At 44.6% G+C, this 22,724-nt stretch overlaps 1 protein-coding gene across 5 annotated transcripts in view; it reads right to left on the bottom strand.

Moving 5' to 3' along the window:
- The window catches only part of KANK1 (KN motif and ankyrin repeat domains 1), a 207,786-nt gene that overhangs the window by 5,378 nt on the left and 179,684 nt on the right, over window positions 1-22,724 (bottom strand). For 4 of the 5 annotated variants that reach the window (XM_055309578.1, XM_055309577.1, XM_055309580.1 and 1 more), the window contains 5 exons: window positions 8,879-9,076; window positions 8,125-8,233; window positions 6,799-7,041; window positions 5,384-5,471; window positions 1,676-1,895 (listed from right to left, as the gene is read on the bottom strand). In XM_055309578.1, the coding sequence (XP_055165553.1) occupies window positions 1,676-1,895; window positions 5,384-5,471; window positions 6,799-7,041; window positions 8,125-8,233; window positions 8,879-9,076 (858 nt within the window). The remainder of the gene's footprint in view (window positions 1-1,675; window positions 1,896-5,383; window positions 5,472-6,798; window positions 7,042-8,124; window positions 8,234-8,878; window positions 9,077-22,724) is intronic. The other variant, XM_055309579.1, reaches the window with a different exon arrangement.

Below are 22,724 nucleotides of genomic sequence, written 5' to 3'. Positions count from 1 at the left end.
TTGTAGAATAGGAGAAAGAAAAAGCTGTGTGATGGAGGAGCATATGGGCAGATGAGCTCTCTGAGGCTCCTCCTTATCTGTGATGTTTGGTCCTTGACAGATGCTGTGGGCACCTGTGTTCTATGCAACCCCAGTCTCACTTCTAATGGGGAACAGTACAGGGTCCGGTTATATCCAGCCAGGTGAGTAAGCAAAGCTATCCCATGGTGGAGCTAAAATCATTTAATTTACCAAAAAACATCTTGTCCACACACATTTTTCAAGGGTAGATCACACAGTTACTTGCAAGAGCAATCTGAAATCTTGTTTTTTGGCTTTTCTGGATATTATCCACTTCTCTGTTTAAACAACAACGTGGGCTGACAGTACCAGCAGCTCTGTTTATAGTCTGGGAAGTCTAAAGGGAAGGAGGCTTGGAATTCCTCTAGGATGGAAGCAATTTTAGTCTCATGTAGCCCCATCTGTTGGGAATGAAGCAAACTTAGAAGGGGAGATAAATGTGCTTGGTGACTTCCCTGCATGAATCTGATTTCCCTGAAATGGAGTAGAAGAAATTAGAGAAAGTTGGATCAAGAAGTGGTATGGGGGGATTGGACAATTTTATTGCATAAGCTAAATCAAATGTTCACACTGTGTTCTCACTAATTAGATCGAGGTAGCATAAAAATTCTCTATCAGTCACATACTAGAAGTAAAAACACATATTTCCAAAAATAAATCAGAGGGACTTGGGGACTGTATGTATCACTGGCTGGCTACTGTATTTGAACAAAAAGTTGAGAGCTCACTACCTTCCAAGGAGACCCTTCTATGGGGCACACCCTCGCTTCGGGTCTACAACACGCAGTGGCTGGATTCTGGGATGGGATGTTCCAATTAGAAACAAGAAGTTTCGGGATCCCTGGGTGGCGCAGCGGTTTGGCGCCTGCCTTTGGCCCAGGGTCCGATCCTGGAGACCCGGGATCGAATCCCACGTCAGGCTCCCGGTGCATGGAGCCTGCTTCTTTCTCCCTCTCCCTCTGCCTGTGTCTCTGCCTCTCTCTCTCTCTCTCTCTCTCTGTGTGTGACTATCATAAAATAAAAAAAAAAAAAGAAAAGAAACAAGAAGTTTCACTGTTCTCATTCCTGTGGCTCAGATACAAGAAGAGCACTTTCCTCACTCTGTGCTGAGTCCCCAGTAATGGCATATTTTGGTGGCAATGGTCACGATTCTACTACAATCCATGCAACGGCTTTGCACGGCCCCCATCTGGGCTAACGGCACACTGCCCGCTGCAGAGTGGTGGGCCGGGGTCGTGGAGCGAGGACAGAAAGAGCAGCCCGCCAACACTGAAGCCGTGACTCTGGTCGTGTGAGCAGAGATCTGTCCCACGAGCGTGCACCTGCCCAGCCTGCGTGATGCAGCTCAGGAGGGGCCCCGAGTCCTCATCGCCGGGGATACACCTCGCCCGACTGCAGCTGGACAGCTGCAAGACGATCCCCCAAACCTCCTCCCAAAACGGGCCTGGAATCTGTGTCACCAGCTCTGTGGCGAGGTCAAGCCTGCCCCCCGTCCCCCAAAAGACTCAGGAAGGCTCTTCTTGCCACATCCTGTGGGAGAGCAACAGAGAGGGCCCCGGGGAGCGGAGCCACCAGCCTCTCGGAGGCGACTCCCGACCCGGGCCGGCCCACGCACCGGCGTCCAGGAGCAGCTTCACGATCTCGAAGTTGGAGTGGGACACGCTGTAGTGCAGGGCCGTGTTGCCGTTGCCATCGGCCATGTTGATGATGTAGCGGAGCACGTCCGGGGAAATGGCCTCAAAGGCGGCTATGTAGTCGCCCACCATGGCCGGGCTGGCCGACTTCTGGCTGGACACGCGGAACCACTCGTGCTGCAGGGTGTTCAGACAGAAGCGCTGCCAAAGACACCGCCAAGCGGCCGTTAGTCCTTCTATTTATAGACCTTCCCGGGACCCAGCCGAAAGCCCGAGAAGCGAGGCCTTTTATAGTCAGAGTGTGTGCAGTTAGAATTGGCTGTCAAAGGACAGCTAAGGAAACCCAGGGCCCCGAGAGGGCCTCAGACTCCAAACTGGAGCGTCCCTCCTAATTTTCAACCACAGACATGATCTAACTCTCTAGAAGAGGCCATATGGCACCGTTCAGGGGCTCTACCAGCCATGGTCAAATGCCGGCTCTGCTACTTTGTGAGCTGTACTCTCCTGGGGAAGATACTTACTCTCTGCCTCAGTTTACTCATCTGCAAAATGGGGGCAATAAAAATACCTTCTCCCCACAGGGCTTAGGATGGGGACAAAGAGGCAATACACATTAAAAAAAAAAAGAAAAAAAAAAACTTAGGCCTGGTTCCACTGATTACTGAGCCATTAATATTATGTAATTATGCTGGCCCTGCACATGATTTTCAGAATAATCAGGACAGAAAAAACGACTTCACTCGCACTTAATTCTGCTGCCTTCTTCCTATGCAGACCACCCTCAATTCCTTCCACATCCCTGCAGCGCTGGGCTGAAAGGCGGGCAGTACGTAGCCAGCCCAATTCTCACTCCAACCCCAAATACAAATGTTCAACCATGCAAAGGGATTAAAAAAAACGGTTCAAGACAAATTACATCTCCCATTTAGGAGTCTTCTGTATCTGATCATGAGCCCTGCATGCCCTTGCTTAGGCTGTGGACACATGAACATGGGGCTTATTTCATGAGCAATCAAGTCAAACCTGGGGCCACATGAAGTTCAATGCAGGTTGTGCATGGCCAGGGCTGGTGATGGGAAGAGCTATAATGCTCTGTCCATGAGCCCTCTTTTACACGAGTCTACCGTTCATTTGTGCTTGGCTTTTTAAAAGAAAGATGGAAAGCCTGTGTCAACAGCACCAGAACCCAGAAAGTCCCCCCTCTACAGAAAAGTTGGAGCTGGAATTGTACTGGCTTCCACATCTTTATCGTCCTGCCACTAACGATTCAGTTTCAGCCCATTCAATCATATTTTATGTCACTTGGTGAAAAGGGTCTTGGGAGGGAAAAAATTTCATCTAACGTTTTCTTTTCTTCTGCTCACATATTCAGATTTCCATTTCTGTGGAGTCCGTCCTTACATGGGAAGAAGGGAACTTGTGTCATCTGGGTGTTGAATTCTGTTCTGCTCTATATGTGGGTGGCTGTCCTGTGGTTATTGGCCACAGGATATGGCCAATATGGTTATTGGCTCTGGCCACTGTGATCATTCATTTGTCTACCACTTTCCATGGCACAATTCCTTAAGCACTTTTTCACCAAAACAGTTCAACTTATCCAAAAAGGTACTGACCACAGTGTTCACTGTTAATATACTTGGCAACCTGGGGCCAGAGAAATGGAAAAGTTCCTCCCTGAAGACCACATAACCCCGTATTTGGAGAACGGTAAAAGAAAAAATATATTGCAGCTATAATACCTAAGGTCTAGAAGAACCTGTTCTAAGTTCACATTAAATCTCGTGGGAAATATTAACACTGCTGTGACATTTCATGGTTTTGCTACCTGTGACCAAGGCATAGACAGAAATCTACTTTATACTGATGAAGTTCAACATGTACTTCTGTGTCTGCCCTCGCCCCAGGCTAGGGATTTTATGTAGTGTCTTCTTCTGTAAACATCACCACCATGTTCCTCTCTCAGCACACTGACTCAATGTCAAGACACAGCTGGCTCCGAGAAACTTAAGTTTCTACAGCAATATAAACAAATATGAGAAGAAACCATAATTTTAAAGAAGGATGTCATATGATAAGGTAATATGACACAGGATAAATAAAACAGGGACAAGTATTCGAGAGGTATGTTCTTGCCCCAGTACTAACTAGTTGCTAGTTAACGAACTCTTGACAAAACCCATAACCTTTAGGGTCTCAGTTAAAGCAGAACAGGGACGCCTGGGTGGCTCAGCAGTTGGGCGGCTGCCTTCGGCCCAGGGCGTGATCCTGGAGACCCAGGATCGAGTCCCACATTGGCTCCCTGTGTGGACCCTGCTTCTCCCTCTGTCTATGTCTCTGCTTGCCTCTCTCTCTGTGTCTCTCCTGAATAAATAAATTTTAAAAAATCTTAAAAAATAAAGCAGAACAGACCAGAACAGCGTGGCCTCACAGGCAGGTATGCTCATGTACCTCTCACACCCAGGACAGCTGTCCCAGTTCTTTCTTGTAGACTGTGTGTTGTCCATGAGGAAAACTGTGCCTTTATGGGATGAGGGAATCCCTGAAGTCCCTTCTAGTTCTAACATTTCCTAAAAAATATTTTATTTATTTCATTCATTCATATCATTCATTCATTCATTCATTCATGAGAGACACACAGAGAGAGGCAGAGACACAGGCAGAAGGAGAAGCAGGCTCTCCGAGGGGAGCCTGATGCAGGACTCGATCCCAGGACCGTGGGATCACGACCTGAGCCAAAGGCAGATGCTCAACCCAGGTGGCCCTAGTTCTAACATTTTTGTTTCATGGCTTTATAATCTGGTGAGACTCATAAATCGATTTTCTCACTAGCTGCTGATTTGTGTTATATGCCATAAAACTTCACGTTGATAAAATGTACAGATTCAAATGCCAATTCTATGTAATGTAACATGAGCATCTACGTCTTCTGAATGCACCGAGGAGAACTGCCAACCAGAGGGCTGGTCTGACCTGTAAGAGAAGCTGCACCTCAAGACTTTCACCAACACACAAGGGAGGGACATACTTGGCAATGGTGTCAGATTCACCATCTGCCACAGAAATGCTCCTGTGTCCTGTGCCTGTGTCCTGTGTACTCCCGAAGCAGCCACGGGCTTCTCTGCCGTGTGCTTCCGAGTCTGTCAAACCGGGCAAAGAGGACAAGTGCGGTGACTCCTAAGTTTAAAAATAGTGGCCGCCTGCATTCCACATGAGAACATAATATGCACTTGCATAATTGAAAGGAATGCTGACCTCGGCCCAGAGAGGTTGCTTTTAAGAAACTGTATGCTAACTTAAAAAAATAGAAAAAAAAAAAAAAGAAAATTCGGTGACTCTTCTCCTTGGATCACAAGGCTCTGTGAGTGGAAGCAGAACACGTAGAGAGCTGACCACTGAGTATGATTAGCCCTCCCTCCCAGAGGCTTCATGCCGGAGCAAAGCACAGCTTGGGGTGGGGGGGATGTCTGATGTTGGGCCCGAGGGAGATGTTCACAGTGTGAGGAGGGCAGCATGATACTTGCTCCACTTACACGAGCTAGAAGTATCTTGGTGGGGGAGGGGTGGAGGGGGTGGGGGGTTGGAAGCATGGGGGTGCCAAGAGTTCAGGGGCAGGCGAGAGACACCCTTACATTGCCATCTGCTCTGGCACTTTGCACAGACTGGGGACAAGGTCTGATGGGCCAACTCACCATATCTTTGCTGGTCAAAGCTTTGGGGTCATTTATGTTATTTTTCAGTAAGTGGCACGCAGACAACATCTTTTCACTTAATTCATACCTATAAGGGGACAAGATAAAAGAAAGAGTGTTCACGATTGGTCATCAAAGGAAAAGGCATTTGTTTTTCAAACCCTAGAACCCTTTCAAAGGCAAGAGGCCCCACGGTGTGTGGTGCTTGCTTAGAGGTCACACAGGCATCCCAAGGACTTCCAGAGCTCATCAGGCCTTTCCCTTAAGGGCAGCTTTCAGCTTTACCTGTTTGGCCTTTTTGATGTTATGGGATAACACCTGGAGGAACCTTTTCTTCTAAGTTCTTAAAAATATTTTTACCCTTAAGGTGTTGACGAGGTCAGAATGACCACGTATCCAACTATGCTGACCCAGCAAACCACACATCTGAGCTTAGAGAGTGTTTAGCCCCCCATGAAAATATGAACTTACGAATCGGATGACATGTGGTATATCAATCATAGCTCAACAAAACTGTTTAAGAAAAAAACCCTAGATGACAAGATTCTAAGCCATGTGAAAATACTTGGAAATATGAGCTAGAAACACTTACCTTGTGTTAATGCAGTTACACTTTCATTTGCAAGATTAGATAGAAATTTTCTGAAATGTTCTATTTATACTTCACACAGCGAAAAACCATCTTAAAATTTCCATCTGTTCTAGTCTCTGTTTTATAAGCATCGGTTCCACGTTTGCTAGCAGTCTTTAAAGTGTGCTACACCCCTAGGTACATGTTTCAGCCAACCAGAGTGTTTATTTGGTATCTCAGCTGCTTGTTTAGGAGACTCCCAAACCCATTCTTGGGGTGTTCCCTTTCACTCAAGGAGCCACAAGATGCAGACATGTGACTGATTATACCATGTCTGCAGTGAACGTGATCTTTGGCTGAGGCCAAAAAATGCACTCCTCTCACACACAGCGATCCCATAGTAATAGTAATGACATCTGTATCGAGACAAATGGCTGATGATAAAATCTGAAACCTGAAAGAAATGCGCCGGCCACACAATATTCTAACATGCCTTCAAGTCTAAGCGGGATTGTTCAAACACTGGAGACCATCGTGGCACAGGACAGTTCTGTGGGCGGTGGCTCTGCACGTTAAAATGAGCTAACACACAAATGTAAAGGCAACAAAGGTGACAGCTTGATTAGGCCCTTCTCTTTGGGAAATCTCAGAGTTACCTCCCTCTGCACCTGTATTTATCAGCATCGCGACACGACGGTCGTGCCTCTGCGTACGTACCCTCCTTTGGGGATGGGAGAGACCCAACCTGTAGTTACGGCTGCAAAATCTCCGAATCGGCTAATTCTCTCGCCAAAGGACATTGAAAAGTGGGAAGGGTTAGGGAGGGAAGGGAAGGGTACCACACCTCTCTCTGATTTCCACCTTCTCAGGTTCACATTCTGGAACCTGCATCTCATCTTCCGCCCCGGCGGACTTGAAACCTTCCATATTAACTGCATGCTGCCCTTCTGCCACTCCCCGGGTGTCTTCCTCCTCCTCTTCCTCCTCCTCTTCCTCAGGAGGAAACTCAATGACATCACACTCGTCATCTGACTCGGAGGAAGAGCTTTCATCCGAGCTGGAATCATCACTTGAAGTTGTCTCATACCTAGGTGGCAATTGGGAGTTCAGGAGATGCAAGGTGCGCCCAGAAAGACCCCGGGACAGAAATTCTTACGCAGGGAAAGCCGCTAACAGACTCCAGACATTTGACCGGTGGCTTTAGACTCTGCATTTAGAAGTTCAAAGGAAGGTCTATTTAAAAATCTGGTGGCTTTGAATGGGTTCTGACCTGAAAGGGGTAACATGTGTTGCCAATTGGTATCATTATACTACTTGCAGGAAAAAAGAAATACATATATATAGCATGTCTGGCTTAGTGCAGGTCAAAGGAAACTTACTTCACGAAAGCCAAGTCTGCAGTGGTTCATTTTTTCTGTTCCACTCCCCGTAAACCTCCTGGGCCACACTACCCAATTAAGCTTCAAAGATTCAGATTTAGGCCCCATGAAGTTAAATCTCAATCGTACGCTTTGCTATCAACGTTATCTCAACTAACTGCATCACTGCTTTCCTGTCCAGGCCGAGGCCGTGTCCAGATTAACAGATTAGCTGCTCTGATTCAACTGCAGGAGGGCAAACAGGCTTAACTATTTATGTGGCCCAATGAGAAGGAACAGACAGCCAATCAAACATTCTGGTTAGAAGGTAAACCACTGACGGCACAGCCAGATTATGGGTCAGGGGACAGGACCTACAATTTTGTACGTAGGCATGGAGAGCGAAGCCAAAGAACCCATTTTGAAGGAGTGGATGCCCGTCACCGGCCCGTGGAGAGATGCTCTCGCCTCTTTCTGTTGGTTTCTGAGTCTGACACGGGTAAGACCAAGCTGTCCAACACCGCAGGACACCTGCTGCCTGCGGCTTTTGTTGAAGACTACCATTTTCAGACCAGAGGCGGGAAGATGCCAACTGCTCAGCGTCACCAGGTGTCCTTTCAAGAGTGGCATATCCTTAGAGACAGCATGGAGAGGAGAAGGGAGAAGCCCAGTGCACCTTTCTGAGAGGCTCATCCGTCACCAAGATGTGGCTGCAGCCCATCCCGGGCCCCTCTGAGTGGGACGTGAGAAGACAGGAGGCCCAGGAGACAGACAGAGCACATACAGACCGCTGGTGGGCCATCTTTCCTTACCCTCCATTAATGCCGACAAACTGGAGATTCTTCTTCGCTCCATTTGAATCTCGGTTGCCATCCTTCTTCTTCATGATAGACTTGAGTGTGTTTTCACTATTTGTACATACTGTGAAAAGGGGAATCAAGCGGAGCAAAATGAACACAATTCACACCCATTCAAGTTAAGGGAGCAAGAAATCTTTTTTTCCTCACATTCACTTTTTTTTCTCATTCACGTAAATCTAGATAGATCATGGCACGTGCATATGAGAAATGTGCCCAGAATCCACTGGAAAGATGTATGCATGTAAAGAAAATAATCTGCAGTTCTTTAAATGGGAAAAACCCCCCACCATTAGTACTTCTAGACAGAACAAAAGCAGTGACAACTAGTGTTTATATCAGGCTCCACTGTTTTTAAAGTGAAGTCGTATCTCATTGAGGCCTCAAAGACCACGAAGGCACTAAAATAGGGATTATAATTGTTCTTTTCCTCCAGCTGAGATAATCTGGGGAAAAATTACGCCTGCCAGACGGCGAAGGAGTGAAATGCTATTTAAAATATTTCACAACTTACAAAATCTGAGGAGTTTACTTCAGGGGACGGCCCACTCCCTTCTGTAGCCATCTTTTTAAAAGCTATTCTAAGCCAACCTTTCTAACACTTCTCAGGTTAATGGCTCTTCCAGGTCCATCTATGAGGCACTTGGCCATGGACTGCAGCACCGGTCCCGGGATCCCCAAGCCGAGAAGGGCTGAGGGGGGAAGTTACCATAGAGGCTGGCGGCGATCTGGTCGTCCGTCAGGTTCACAGGGGACAGCGCGCTCTCCTGAGGGGGGAAGGCGTCCTGGCCGTCCAGGGGTCTCCCTTCCGTGGGCCCCACCGCCTGCTCGTGCCGCGACGCCTGACTGCTGAATGGAGCTCCTGCCGGAAGGCCTCCGCACCTACAGGTGTGTTCCAAACTACTGCCTGTCAGGAAGGAAGGTGCAGAAGCATGTGACGGAGGACCAAACAAAACGGGCTAAACAAATTTTTAAAAAATATTTTTGCAACTCCTCATTTTCTCAAGTGCTTTTCTATTTTCTTTTTTTAAATTTATTTTTAAGATTTTATTTATTTATTCATGAGAGACAGAGAGAGAGAGAGGCAGAGACACACACAGGCAGAGGGAGAAGCAGGCTCCCCTCGGGGAACCCGATGCAGGATTTGAACCCAGGACCCCAGGATCATGACCTGAGCCTAAGGGAGATGCTCAACCACCGAGCCAGCCAGGTGCCCTCTCCCTGTTTTCTTTTTTGCATATAGGGCAGTCCTATGGAAGCCACCCAAACCCCACCCCAAGGCCTTCCTGACCCTTACCCTTCCCTTTGTCTCCACATCCGGGTCTGCCCAGGCCTGTCCGTCCACTCCCTCTCTTCTCTCTGCGCCTGGTGCCCCCGCCCAGCCTGGGGAGGACCCTCAGCGTGGGATCCCGATGGCCCTCTTCTTCTACCACAGCCTCTCAAACACACAGCTGCAGAGTGATACCCCAGCCCCACAAATCCCAGTGCAATCCAGCTCCAACAAACTTGTGCAAAGCTGAAAAACATTGCTTTCTGCTCAGGAAATGCCACCCACACTACTTGGCCACATATTCTGGACCATCCACAAGCTGGCTCATCTCGTTACCTCTCCACCTTTATTTCCCACTACACCTGGGGTCCCCCTGGTGGGCAGGACTGCCTTTCTCCCCAGGAATGGGATGCTGAGGGTGGGGGTCCTTCACCTTCCTGACAGCACATCTCGGCGTTTGCTGCTCTACTGGGAACACTTCTTGCTCCCCACCTTCGTGGGGTCAAGCCCTCCATCACCCTCTCTTCTGAGCCTTCCCCAACCTAACTAAAAATGGCTTTCCTTCCCCTGCCTCTCCCAGGCCAGCTCTCAGACCCTCTTAGAGGATCTGGAAGACAAAGTGCTAGAGGACTCATGGGACTGCCTGAGACGCCCTTCTGTCTGTAGGATTGTGAGGGCACAAAACCATCCGAATCAACTTTCTCTTCTCACATCTACTAGAAGACTTTTGTGTATTTTGGGTACTTAGTACTTGTTCCCTGACTAAAGCAGAAGAATCAGATTAGTTAAGTGCATATAATTAATGTCGTAAGAATATCACGATATTTTCAATGTGGCAGACACGGAAAGATTTTTACAATATATGGCATGAGAAAAGCAGGTAATAAGATTCTACATAAGTGATCCTATTAAAAAATATAAAAAAGTTATCTGGAAGCTATGGAGATTTTAACTTGTCCCTGTATTTGACATTTTTTATTTTTTATTCATGAGAGACACACAGAGAGAGGCAGAGACATACGCAGAGGGAGAAGCAGGCTCCCTGGGGGAGCCTGTGCGGGACTTGATCCCAGGACCCCAGGATCTTGACCTGAGCCGAAGGCAGATGCTCAACCACTGGGCCAACCAGGTGTCCTGACATTTTTTTTAGAGCAAATAATAACTGTGTTCAAAATCATTTAAAAAAATCATTTTAAAAACAAAGAAAATCCTTTGACTAGCAATTTGCTTCTAGGAATTTTATCTTAAAGACATACAAAAAGATACAAAAGGATTTTCATTGTCTCCATGAGTAAAACAGTGGAAAGAGGGAGATATCACAGAATGTCAACAAGAAACTGGTGAAATAAGCTCTGGCACATTTATATAAATAAATTCTATGCAGCCAAGAAAAATGTTGATGTAGGTGGACATTTTTAGCACAGAAAGAAAAGCATAATGTGTGAGTTTTAAAAACAGGTTATTAAATTGCTTGGGGCAAATAAACCTATTTTGGCGAAATTCTATTTACATGTATATATATTAGAAAAAGTCTGGAAGGACACACAGCAAACCTGTTTAACTCTGCTTTTCTAAGGCTAAAGAATTCTAGATTGTTACAATTTTTTTCTTGTGTTGATTTCCTAAAGTATGCATTATAAATCTGTTATTAATACAAATAAATTTAAACCTACCCACAATGTCATATGGTAACAATATGATCATAATTCTTTTTTTAATGCTCTGAAATTGCTTAGCTCCTCAGAAGAAAAGAAATTTAAGTACTGATTGTATTTTGAGGCAATTAGGAAAAAAGGAACCACCATAGATTCTACAACTGTTCTCTTCAAACTCTACTGTTATGAATGGTCTGGGATATTTGCTAAAATGCAGATTCCTAAGCACCTGCTGCCATAAGACCATTCTGTACATCTCTGATGAGCCCCCAGGGGTGGGCGTTTCTGACATCCCCACCGACCTGTCCACAAGAGACTCTGATGCACGCGGCCCACTTTGGAAAGTACTAGTTAAAAACAATGACCCTCTGATTTAAAAAAGATGTGGAGGGAGGCAAAACCGTTCATAGTAAGACATTAGAAATCACCTAAATTGTTTTTTTTTTAAAGATTTTATTTATTTATTCATGAGAGACACAGAGCAAGAGAGAGGCAGAGACACAGGCAGAGGGAAGCAGGCTCCATGCAGGGAGCCTGACTTGGGACTCGATCCCAGGTCTCCAGGATAACAACCCGGGCCGAGGGCGGTGCCAAACCGCCGAGCCACCCAGGCTACCCATGTTTTTAAAAAAGATTTTATTCATTTATTCACAAGAAACACAGAAGGAGAGGCAGAGATATAGGCAGAGGGAGAAGCAGGTTCCCTGTGGGGAGCCCGATGTGGGACTTGATCCCAGGACCCGGGGATCACACCCTGAGCCAAAGGCAGATGCTCAACCACTAAGCCACCCAGGTAACCTGAGATCACCTGAATTTTAATTCATATATCCAAGCTAAGAATTCTGAACCCCAGAGAAGTGCACTGACTTCGCAGCTAGACCAGAAGCCACATTTCCTAATATGTGAGCGGGTACTGTGTCTGAGAATCAGTAGCACAAGTGGCCTTGTCCAGCTCTGTAGGCAAGGGGCCTCCCAGGTGACCCCACAAATCCACCTCCCTCCCTCGGCACACACCTGCAACACTGAATGGAGCCCTCCAGATAATATTTAGTGCTCCTGTGACCTGATGTGCTCCCCCAACAGCAAAAACAAACCTCTGAGAGTCCCTATGACTTACTCTGAGCAAAGTAAACAAAGCAGAGCATCTGCCTCTGTTCCTCCGTTCTCCAGCCCCACTCATCAATGTGGCAAAGTTACCTCCCCAAGGGCTCAGCAGTACAAATCCCCACGTACCAGCACACTTTTCCTGGAGAGACACTCTTGCTGAGCACGTTCCTATTCAAAAACCAGCGAGGACTTTTAAAATGCAAATACACCAACAGTTTTTTATTATTTTTGAAACCAGAGACATACAAAAGCAGACACCAGTATAACGAATCCCCGCGTGCCCATCATGGGCTTCAACAGCCATCAGCACTCTCCCTGGCCCCAGCCAGCCGCCTCCACCCACTCACACGGGAGTGCTGTGAACAAGAACTAGAGGGCAATGGCTCCATCCATAATTATTTTAGCATGTATTTCTCAAACAAAGAGCTCTTAAAAAATAATTATAGTGCAAAAAAAAAATCCTAATTTTTTTTTTAAAGATTACTGCATATTTGGTCAGTATTCAAATTTCTCCAAGGTCTCAGAAAAACTTTTGTCAGATATTGGAATCGGGATCCTTGTCACAGATTTCCACTGGTTGCTCTGGGTTTTAAGCTTTTGGATCTATAGATTTCTTTTTTCTTTTCCTTTTTAAAAATTTTTAAAAATATTTTATTTATTTGAGAAAGAGTGAGCTTGAGAGAGCATAAGCAGGGAGAGAGGCAGAGGGAGAGGGAGAAGCAGACTCCTCGCTGAGCAGGGAGCCCGATGTGGGGCTCGATCCCAGGACCCCTGAGATCATGACCTGAGTGGAAGGCAGATGCTTACTTAACCGACTAAGCTGCCTATGCAACCCTCTTTTTAAATTTTAAATACAGCTTTCACAAGATATTTATAAGTTTGAGGTATAATTTATATACAAGAAAATGCACAACTGTGGAATTGATGAGTTTTGGAAATGCATATACCTATGTAACCACCTTCTTCATTAAGATACAGAACATTTGGGACACCTGGGTGGCTCAGCAGTTAAGTGCCTGCCTTCAGCTCAGGGCGTGATCCTGGAGCCCTGGGATAGAGTCCCACATTGGGCTCCCCTCAGGGAGCCTATTTCTCCCTCTGCCTGTGTCTCTGCCTCTCTGTCTCTAATAAATAAATAAAATCTTAAAATTAAAAAAGATACAGAACATTGCTAACAACTCGGTAAATTCACACTGCCCCTGAGAGTCTGCCCACCTGAGGCACTGCTCCTCCTCACCAGGGCTTAGTTGTGGACTTCTTAAAGTTCTCCCATGTAGGGTCAAACCCTGAAGTGGTCATGAAGGGTCCTTCATAATGAATGCACTGCTTCCCCTCACCTGTGGGAGCTCTAATCATCAACTGTTCCTACCCTCTACGGCTTCACAGTGCTCATGTGACTTCATCACTCTCACCTGTGCCCTTGTTTTCTAGAATGTTCTGCAGGCCTGGAATTTCAGCAAACGTCACCACATGACCTTTAACTGTAATCTTTTCAAGGCTTGCCCCAATTCTACTTCCTCTATAGCCTTTCTTGGATGGTGCTGGTCCACAGGGCTCTCTTTCTCCTTCCATGTCCTGTAGCACTTAATCATCCAGGCAAAAGCAAGCCCGCCCTCTGTTTTATTGGCTTCGAGGGCATCTCCTCCAGAAGAACGTAAGCTCTGGGGGCGCCTGGGTGGCTCAGATGGTTCAGCGGCTCAGGTCAAGATCTCAGTGTCCTGGGATTGAGTCCTGCATCGGGGGGGTGGGAGTGGGACTGGGGATGGGGGTGAGTGTGGGGTCTCTGCTCAGTGGGGAGCCTGCTTTTCCCTCTACTCCTGCTCTCTCTTGCTATCTCTTTGTCTCTCAAATAAATAAAATCTTAAAAAAAAAAAAAAAAAAGAACATAAGCTCCTGGAGTCCCTTGTGCTAAGGTCTTACTTAGTTGGCTGCCTCTTCAGTGCTGAGGAATGGAAAGCCTTCCATAAGTGCCTATGTAATTTGATGCAACGTCACCAGGGTTCTGTTGAGACTAACTAGCAAGTCAAAGAACAATGTTAAACATTAAACTAGTCCTCATTCACTGGGTCCAAAGGGAATGTGGCACTTTTATTGCCAGAAAATATTTTTCAGATGGGGCTGAAACTCTAGTTGCTCTCGAATGGCCCATAAACTGTCTGAACTTGATAAGGACCCATCAAAGTTAGGACACATCAGTGACACATGCACAGCACAAGACTGGCAGATGATTGTTGTGTTCACTTCAAACACAGGAAAACCACAAGAAAACCAAAATAAAGAGGTCAACCACAAAATCCCAATGGTCTCGACCCTGGCTGTACTTTAGGATCAACAAGCCTGGGGGGTAGGGCTCTTCGAAATACAGATATGATGGACTCTCTCTGTAGGCGGGCCCAAGGGTTAGTACGCAAAAAGCTCAAGTCATTCTAAGGTGCAGCCAGAATTGGGGACCCCTGAATTAAATTAAGGAATATAAAACCTCCTGAGGGGCACCTGGCTGGCTCAGTCAGCAGTACAGCATGCAACTCTTGATCTCAAGGTCATGAGTTTGAGCCCCATGTTGAGCCCAGAGCTTACTTAATTAAAACAAACAAACTTGACTGCTGAAAAGCAGAGTTTAGACTTCCCTTTGGTTTCAATCCATCAACTTGGACCATATTAATTCTTAGGAATTACTGGAGTTTAGTTAATAGGCCTGGATCAGTAAGGGTAGAAATCTAAGACTACTAGTAAATGCTATCCCAAACGACATGGGTAAAACAGGAGTAGCCACAGAATACCTGCAGAATTCCAGCACTCTGGGCCTAGATGCTCCAAGCTCAGTCACTGCTAGGGAGCCCGGGAACAGGGGAGTGGGGACAGCGGCGCTTTGGTCTTATAACTTATCATGACCATAAATGCCAATAAAGTATGGACCTCATTTTACAAGTTGACCAGATTAGTGATAACTAAAAGAGAGTGAGTCACAGGAATCTCTGGAAAATAAGAGCACCTGGAAGCATTCGTTCTAATTCTAAAGTACACTGTAGCATTTAATATATGGATAATTATACTAGCTAAGGCAAACTATAATGAAAAATAAGTCACTTTGTCAAAGTGAAAACTTTGTGTACGTTCCTGACTTGAAAACATTTGGAATGCAACATTTAGAAATGTTAAAAGCAAACTATTTCTGTTTTTTAAAGATTTTATTTATTCAGGAGAGACAGAGAGAGAGAGAGAGAGAGAGAGAGAGAGAGAAAGGCAGAGACATAGGCAGAGGAAGAAGCGGCAGAGAAGAAGTCCTGATGTGGGACTCGATCCCAGGACCCTGGGATCATGACCTGAGCCAAAGGCAGATGCTCGACCACTAAGCCACCCAGGTGTCCCCAAAAGCAAACAATTTTTATAAGAAAAAGCCTTCAATGGAAAATAGAACTGGAAGTGTTTTTTAACAAGATCATCCTCTCCAGTTTCCTCTGTGACGCTTCTCCATCTAGAATTTGTATTAGTTCTTGGAATACAACAATGTGTATCTATACTTGTTGGAAAATGGATTTTAAAAAATGGCTTTTAAAAATTGCTCTGTTCACATATTCCAACTCTTCTTTCATGCCAACCCATACTTTTATTTCTTTTTTCAAGATTTTACTTGAACACTTGTCCTTTGTTACAAAATAGCTAAAAAAATAAAAGAGCCACACACCTTTATTCCCTTCCAGAAATAGCTTGGATTCATAAAACTACCATTACTGGCTGACACAGGAGGCCACTGGGCAACCAAATTTGGTAGAAAAGGAAAAAGTATGAATTTTCATCTTGTGCAGACAGAATTTATTCGAGAGTGAGCAAAAGAGAAAATGAGCACAAATGGGGATAGGGGCAGAGGGAGCAGCAGACTCTCCAATAAGCAGGGATCCCAACGTGGAGCTTGATCCCAGGACCCTGAGATCATGACCTGAGTCAAAGGCAGACACTTCACTGAGCCACTCCAGTGCCCCCCCAGCCAAGTGCTTCCTGAAAGCGCAACTACGAACACTGTGGCCAGCTAACTAAAGACATTTTTTTAAAAAAAGATTTTATTTATTTATGAGACACAGAGAGGAAGAGGCAGAGACACAGGCAAAGGGAGAAGTAGGCTCTATGCAGGGAGCCCGATGCAGGACTCAATCCCGTGTCTCCAGGATCACGTCCTGGGCCGAAGGCAGGTGCTAAACTGCTGAGCCACCCAGGGATCCCCTAAACACATATTTTGTCAAAACTGCAGCTTGACACTCTGGTCTGATTTTTAAGGAACATGTAGCTGGTTTGTCAAGAAGTAGACCTGAAATTTTGGATTCATTATGGCGGCCAAGCAATCACTTAGGTATTTTCCCCAAGTAAAAATAAGAATTCAAAGGAATCTGAACACATCTAGTTTTTCCAAAAAGAAAATTTCCAAAAAGAAAACGGCTTGAGCACAAATTCATGCTTTTCAGCCCACATACTGGCTTGGGGAACAGATAGGAGAGATTATTCAGGAAAGATCACCTGCTTCTTTGGTACGTACCACCTGTGGGAGAAGGTATGCCTTTGATGGAGGGCAATCGTATTCGACTCAAGGCTCAACATTCAGAAAACTCCCCAAAAGGCCAAGGGATGTGGCCACCAACACAGTCAACTTGAACGGGAGAGTTTCAAGGGTGAGAGCTGCAGTTTAATAATTTCTAGGGCCATTTTAATCTTTTCCTGGGAACATTCCAGGCAGCTGTCATGAATGTATCTAAAAGTGGGTACTTAGAAATTAAAATGCTAGAGTGAAGAATCAGGTTCTCCTGCACCACAACCCCACCTACATTTAATGACATATCATCCCAAGACGTGACCCAAAAAAGCCACACAGACAGGCTGCATTAACTAAAGTTAAGCATGGGTGTGCTTCCAAATACAGGTAAGAACTTCATCTCCTCCCTAGACCTCAGGGGGCCTGGCTGCAGCTGAACTCTTGGAGCACTTTCTATTTGCACATTATTTGGTGGCTAACACATGCTGCCACAGGTTATCGTTCATATTTCTGGTATACATGTCTTGGCTTGGATTGGTCTAACTGGATTGCAAGTTCTTCAAAGCACAGACCATGTAAGATCTTTGTTGCAGTACCACACTTTGCACAGAGCTGACAGTGAATGCGTAGCTATCAACTGATCTGAACAGAGAAGGGGACAGAGCAAAGTGTACATATCTTTACTGAGGGGCACGTGGGTCAATCCGTTAAGTGTCATGTTAGACTCTTGGTTCAGCTCAAGTCATGATCTCAGGGTCTTGAGATCAAGCTCTGTGTCTGGCTTGGCGCTCAGCCCAGAATCTGCTAGTCCCTTTCTCTCTGCTCCTGCTCTCTCTCTCATAAATAAATCTTAAAAAAAAAAATCTTTACTGAGATATGAATGACTAGCTACTTGGAGGAGGAATAAACAGTTGTGGCCCCTGTCCAATATCAACAAATTCACTATGTCCTTTATGACGGCACATCCAAGAACTCACTTCAGCTCTTAAAAACGATCCATCTCTATGCTTTAGCCAGAAACGAACGGTATGCTCTAGGATTCAGGATATTTGTCAAAGTAAACTTGCATCTCTTTCCAGAGTTGCACGTCCATGTCACCAATATCCATTTAAACCAATAAAGCAGGGCAGCCCTGGTGGCACAGCAGTTTGGCACCTCCTGCAGCCTGGGGTGTGATCCTGGAGACCCGGGATCGAGTCCCACATCGGGCTCCCTGCATGGAGCCTGCTTCTTCCTCTGCCTGTGTCTCTGCCTTTCTCTCTCTCTCTGAATAAATAAATAAATCTTAAAAAAATTATTAAACCAATAAAGCATCGGTTTTTAAGAGCAAGATTTTCTTTTTTTAAAAAGATTTTATTTATTCATGAGAGACACACACAGAGAGAGAGAGAGAGGCAGAGACACAGGCAGAGGGAGAAGCAGGCTCCATGCAGGGAGCCCGACGTGGGATTCGATCCCGAGTCTCCAGGATCATGCCCTGGGCTGAAGGCGGTGCTAAACCACTGAGCCACCCAGGCTGCCCAAGAGTAAGATTTTCAAACATGTGTCCACTGATGATTCACAAAGGTGGTGGACAGATTTTAAACCCTTGCAAAAGATTTTCCTTTGGGCGGGGGCACATTTCCCCAAGGTTTGTCCCAGATGTCCCACCCAGATCAGCAATTTCAATTTTTCAGTGTCAGCTACCTCTTTTGAGAATCTGGTGAAAATTATTCTATGTCTTCACAAAAATTGTTAGCACAAAACCGTTCATGAAGCAATGGCCCCCAGATTAAGAGGCCTTGCTCTAAGGTGGTTTATTCCAACAATTTGCCCTGTAACAGGGCCTGGGTGTGCCTACCAGGTAGTGGTGATGGTGGAGGGTGTGGGAGGGGAGGCAGAAAACCCATGAATTTTAGAAAAAAAAAACTTCTTAGATGAATCTTATGGGCAGCCTAGTAAAGAGCTACTTTTGGAGAATAATTCTGCTGAAAGGGCTCCCAGCAAGAAACGGGGAATCCAAACTTCTCATGACACAGGAGGACACGGGACCCCCGACTCGTTCTCTTTCCACCAACATTGCAAGTTCCTGAGCAGCTACTTCTGGGTCAGCAGGCCCTCCCCTCCATCACACAAGATTTCAGAAGCATTTTGTTTGGATTATAGCATGCTCTTGCAGCATGTATTTAAAAAAAATTGTAATGAAAAAACCTTCAAGTCCTAGGACAAGTAAATGGTATATTATTTAAGCTGAGAGAAAACTCACTAGAAAGAATGTTTCTAAAATGACTTTATTTTTCTGATTCTGCTTTGGCTCAGATCTCTGTCTACCAAATCACTTTCACAGTTATAGGAAGGACTTCAAGTTCATTCTATCTATCTATCTATCTATCTATCTATCTATCTATCTATCTACAAACCCAAGATAACTGAGAGTGCAAATATGGAAGCTGATCTAAAAAGCAGTTCTGAGTATAAGACATTAATTTTCTATAAATTGTGGCAGTTAAGTTACATTGTTACAGATAGTTTTGTTTGCATTTGTTCAGAGAGAGTTATGTAGTTTTAGGATAAGTGAAAGTCATTCATTTAGGATTTTTCTCTCTCCAGAGGGAAAAAGGAAAAAAAGAAAGAAAGAAATATTAATTTAGTAATTTACTCCTCAAACCAAAACAATCCAACTGATTTACAGGAAGAATAAACATTTTTTCCTAAGGTTTGTATGAGAATAGAAACTTATTTCCTTTCAACTTTTTTTTTTAAAAATATTTTATTTATTCATTCATGAGAGACAGAGAAAGAGAGAGAGAGAGAGAGAGAGAGAGAGAGAGAGAGAGAGGCAGAGACACAGGCAGAGGGAGAAGCAGGCTCCATGCAGGGAGCCCGACTCGGGACTCGATCCCAGGTCTCCAGGGTCATGCCCTGGGCTGAAGGTGGTGCTAAACCACTGAGCCACCTGGGCTGCACGCCCCCTCAACTTTGTAATTCCATAAAAGAAAATATTAAGTACAGGAAACTCATACCACGAGGAATCAAGAAGTGCTCTATGGATATATGCACCTTGATGTTTACTGCAGCATTATCAGCAATAGCCAAATCATAGAAGTGGCCCAAGGGTCCCTTGACTGATGAATGGATAAAGATGTGATATTAGAATATTATTTAGCCATAAAAAAGAATGACATCTTGCCATTTGCATGATGGAGCTAGAGAGTATAATGCTAAGTGAAATCAGTCTCAGAAACACAAATAGTGTATGATTTCACTCACATGTGGAATTTAAGAAACAAACGAACAAAGAAAATAAGAGACAGACTAAATACAGAAACCCGATGGCTATGGGGCAAGGGAGGATGGGTGAAATATTTGAAGGAAATTAAAAATACACTAAGTACTGAATAATTATAGAACTGTTGAATCACTATAGTGTGCACCTGAAATAAATATAACATTGTATGTTAATGATCCTGGAATTCAAATTTTAAAAAAGATATATTTTGGAAAAAAAGTAGAGAGCATCTTTGGTCATGTGAAAAATACATAGAAAGAATATGTATGATTCAACTTATGTTAAAAAGAGATTACATCCCTAAAATAGAGCCACATGCACACACACGTATACACCAAACACACAAGAGGTTACCCCAAGAGACCATGAGGGAGGCTTTCACTCTTTATGCTCTTCTGAACCATTAAATTGTTACAAGCACATAATCCAGTTACAATTTTAGGAAACTGAATCGGAGTGCTAGGCATTACAGTGCTACAACAAAAAACCTCTTTTGCCCATGAAAAAGGGACACTTCTTAGGGTGCTCAAGTGGCTCAGTTGGTTAAGTTTCCAACTTTTTTTCTAAAAGTACGTTGCATGCTAGGCACGCAGGACTTGAACTCAGGACCCTGAGATCAAGACCTGAGCTGAGATCAAAAGTCAGAGGCTTTGTCAACTGAGCCACACCCCAAGAGTGAAGCCTACTTTAAAAAAAATTTAAAAAGGCAATGCCCCTAAACCTCCAACCTAGAAAAATTAAGGAAAAGTCTCTGGATTGGGCACAAATACAAGTAATTCAATGTAAGCTTTGTTTCTAGCTTTTATACAGACTCTGACTCAGAACTGAAAATTTACTTACTTTGTGTTTTCCCATTTTTACCAATATTTTTCTTTATCTTGATAAAACTATTAGTGGGGGAGGCATAATAAATTGAGGGGGAAAGGTGACAGCCAGAATTATGAAGATAAACATTTAGATTAAAAACAAAAGACCATCTGTCCAATCTTTGGCAATTTGTTCTATATCTACATTTCCATTTCTGGAAGTACTAAAAACAGTAACAGCAATGACAACCAGCATTTCTTGAGCATCTACGCTCTGTACTGCAGACTATTACAAATGCTTTACTCATAATGACTCATTAAATCTTTACTTCCACCCTAGGAAGGAACAAAGACAACTTGTCCTACTGGCAGAGAGAGAATCTGAACCCAGAATGTCTGGCTTCAGAGCCCAAACCTAACTTTTAAAAACACCAGGTTCCCGAAAGTGATCATTTATATGCTCTTCTGTGACGTTAAACTCCAATTCCACATCGTTTCATTTGGGGAAGAATATGTTCATGGTCTATGTGCCTTTTGGAGTGTATTCTAGACTGTGGGAACAATATTCCATATTGTACGGAGCCACCAGTAAGCCCCAGTGCATTGTGACACACCTTCATTCTTCCCAGCTTCCAAGTGTTGAAAATCTCTACTAGATCGAGCTGCTTTAATGTTCGGTCCATATAACCACCACCAAGTAATCAAAGTTTAATGCTCTGGGTGAAGGCCCAAACCTAACTCCTTCATCATGAGAACTTTAGAATACAGGGGCGCCTGGGTGGCTCAGCCGGTGAAATGTTTGCCTTTGGCTCAGGTCATAATCTAGGGTCCTGGGGATCGAGCCTTGCATTGGTGGTGGTGGTGGGGGAGGGATCCCTGCTTAGCAGGGAGTCTGCTTCTCCCTCTAACCCATCCTCTGCATGTGCTCCCTCTCAAATAAATAAAACCATTTTTTAAAAAACTTAGAATACAAATGTGAATTGCAGAAATACTTCAAAATCATTCTTGTGTGCTCCGAGAGGAAGCTGCCACCACGACCAAATAAATGCTATTAAAAATATTTATGCAGGTCTCATAGATTTTAGCGGATTAATTAGATGTTCCTTTGCAGCATCAGATCGAAACAGCAATGTCTGGAACATCAGTGTGCCTGGAAACGGACCACAAGGTACTGCGATGCAGCCAGACGAAACCCGCTCCCTGTTCCTGATGCTCAGGGTGTCGGGCCGATGACGGCAAGGGTACAGCTAAATATTTTTGGTAGGAATGTGAAACAGAAACCCCAGTTTGGGGAGGAGGGAGGAAGCCGGCAGGAAAACGTTCTTCTAGTGGCTGATGCACTGTACCATCTGTGTCTGAGGATATTTAAGAGTTTTATTTTGACTTCATATCTGACATCATGATTTTTAAAAAGAAGTGGAAACAGATATGTTATTAGTTACTCAGGACTCTGCCTCAGTCCACATGTCATTGCAACCCTATTTATCCTAAAAATGACCCCTCTGTATGTGTGAGTGTGTGTGTGTATTTAAAGATTTTATTTATTCATGAGAGACATAGAGAGAGAGAGAGAGAGACTCAGGCAGAGGGAGAAGCAGGTTCCACAACCCCTCTGTGTATTTACTGGACTTGATTCTTTAAAAGGCAACCCCCCCCCCCAACACACACACATCAGCTCACTCATTTTTTTCATCTACGATAAGCTATCGGCTCTACAGCATGTCTACTAAAAACTAGTAACGATTCAGGTGTGGAAGTAGAAACCTGGGAAGATAGAAGAATAATCAATTTTGGTCTATTTTCACCATTACCTTTTTGACTGTAAATGGAAAGAGGGAATTTAACATTTTAGTTAGGGGTTTGGTAACCAGCCTATAGACTACACCTTTTCACATCAAATTTAATTCGGTATGCACTATACAAATCA

The sequence above is a fragment of the Nyctereutes procyonoides genome, unplaced genomic scaffold (genome assembly GCF_905146905.1).
Source record: "Nyctereutes procyonoides isolate TBG_1078 unplaced genomic scaffold, NYPRO_anot_genome, whole genome shotgun sequence".
NCBI lineage: Eukaryota > Metazoa > Chordata > Mammalia > Carnivora > Canidae > Nyctereutes > Nyctereutes procyonoides.
The sequence above is the reverse complement of the archived record's forward strand: the minus strand, read 5'-3'. Positions and strand labels throughout refer to the sequence as shown.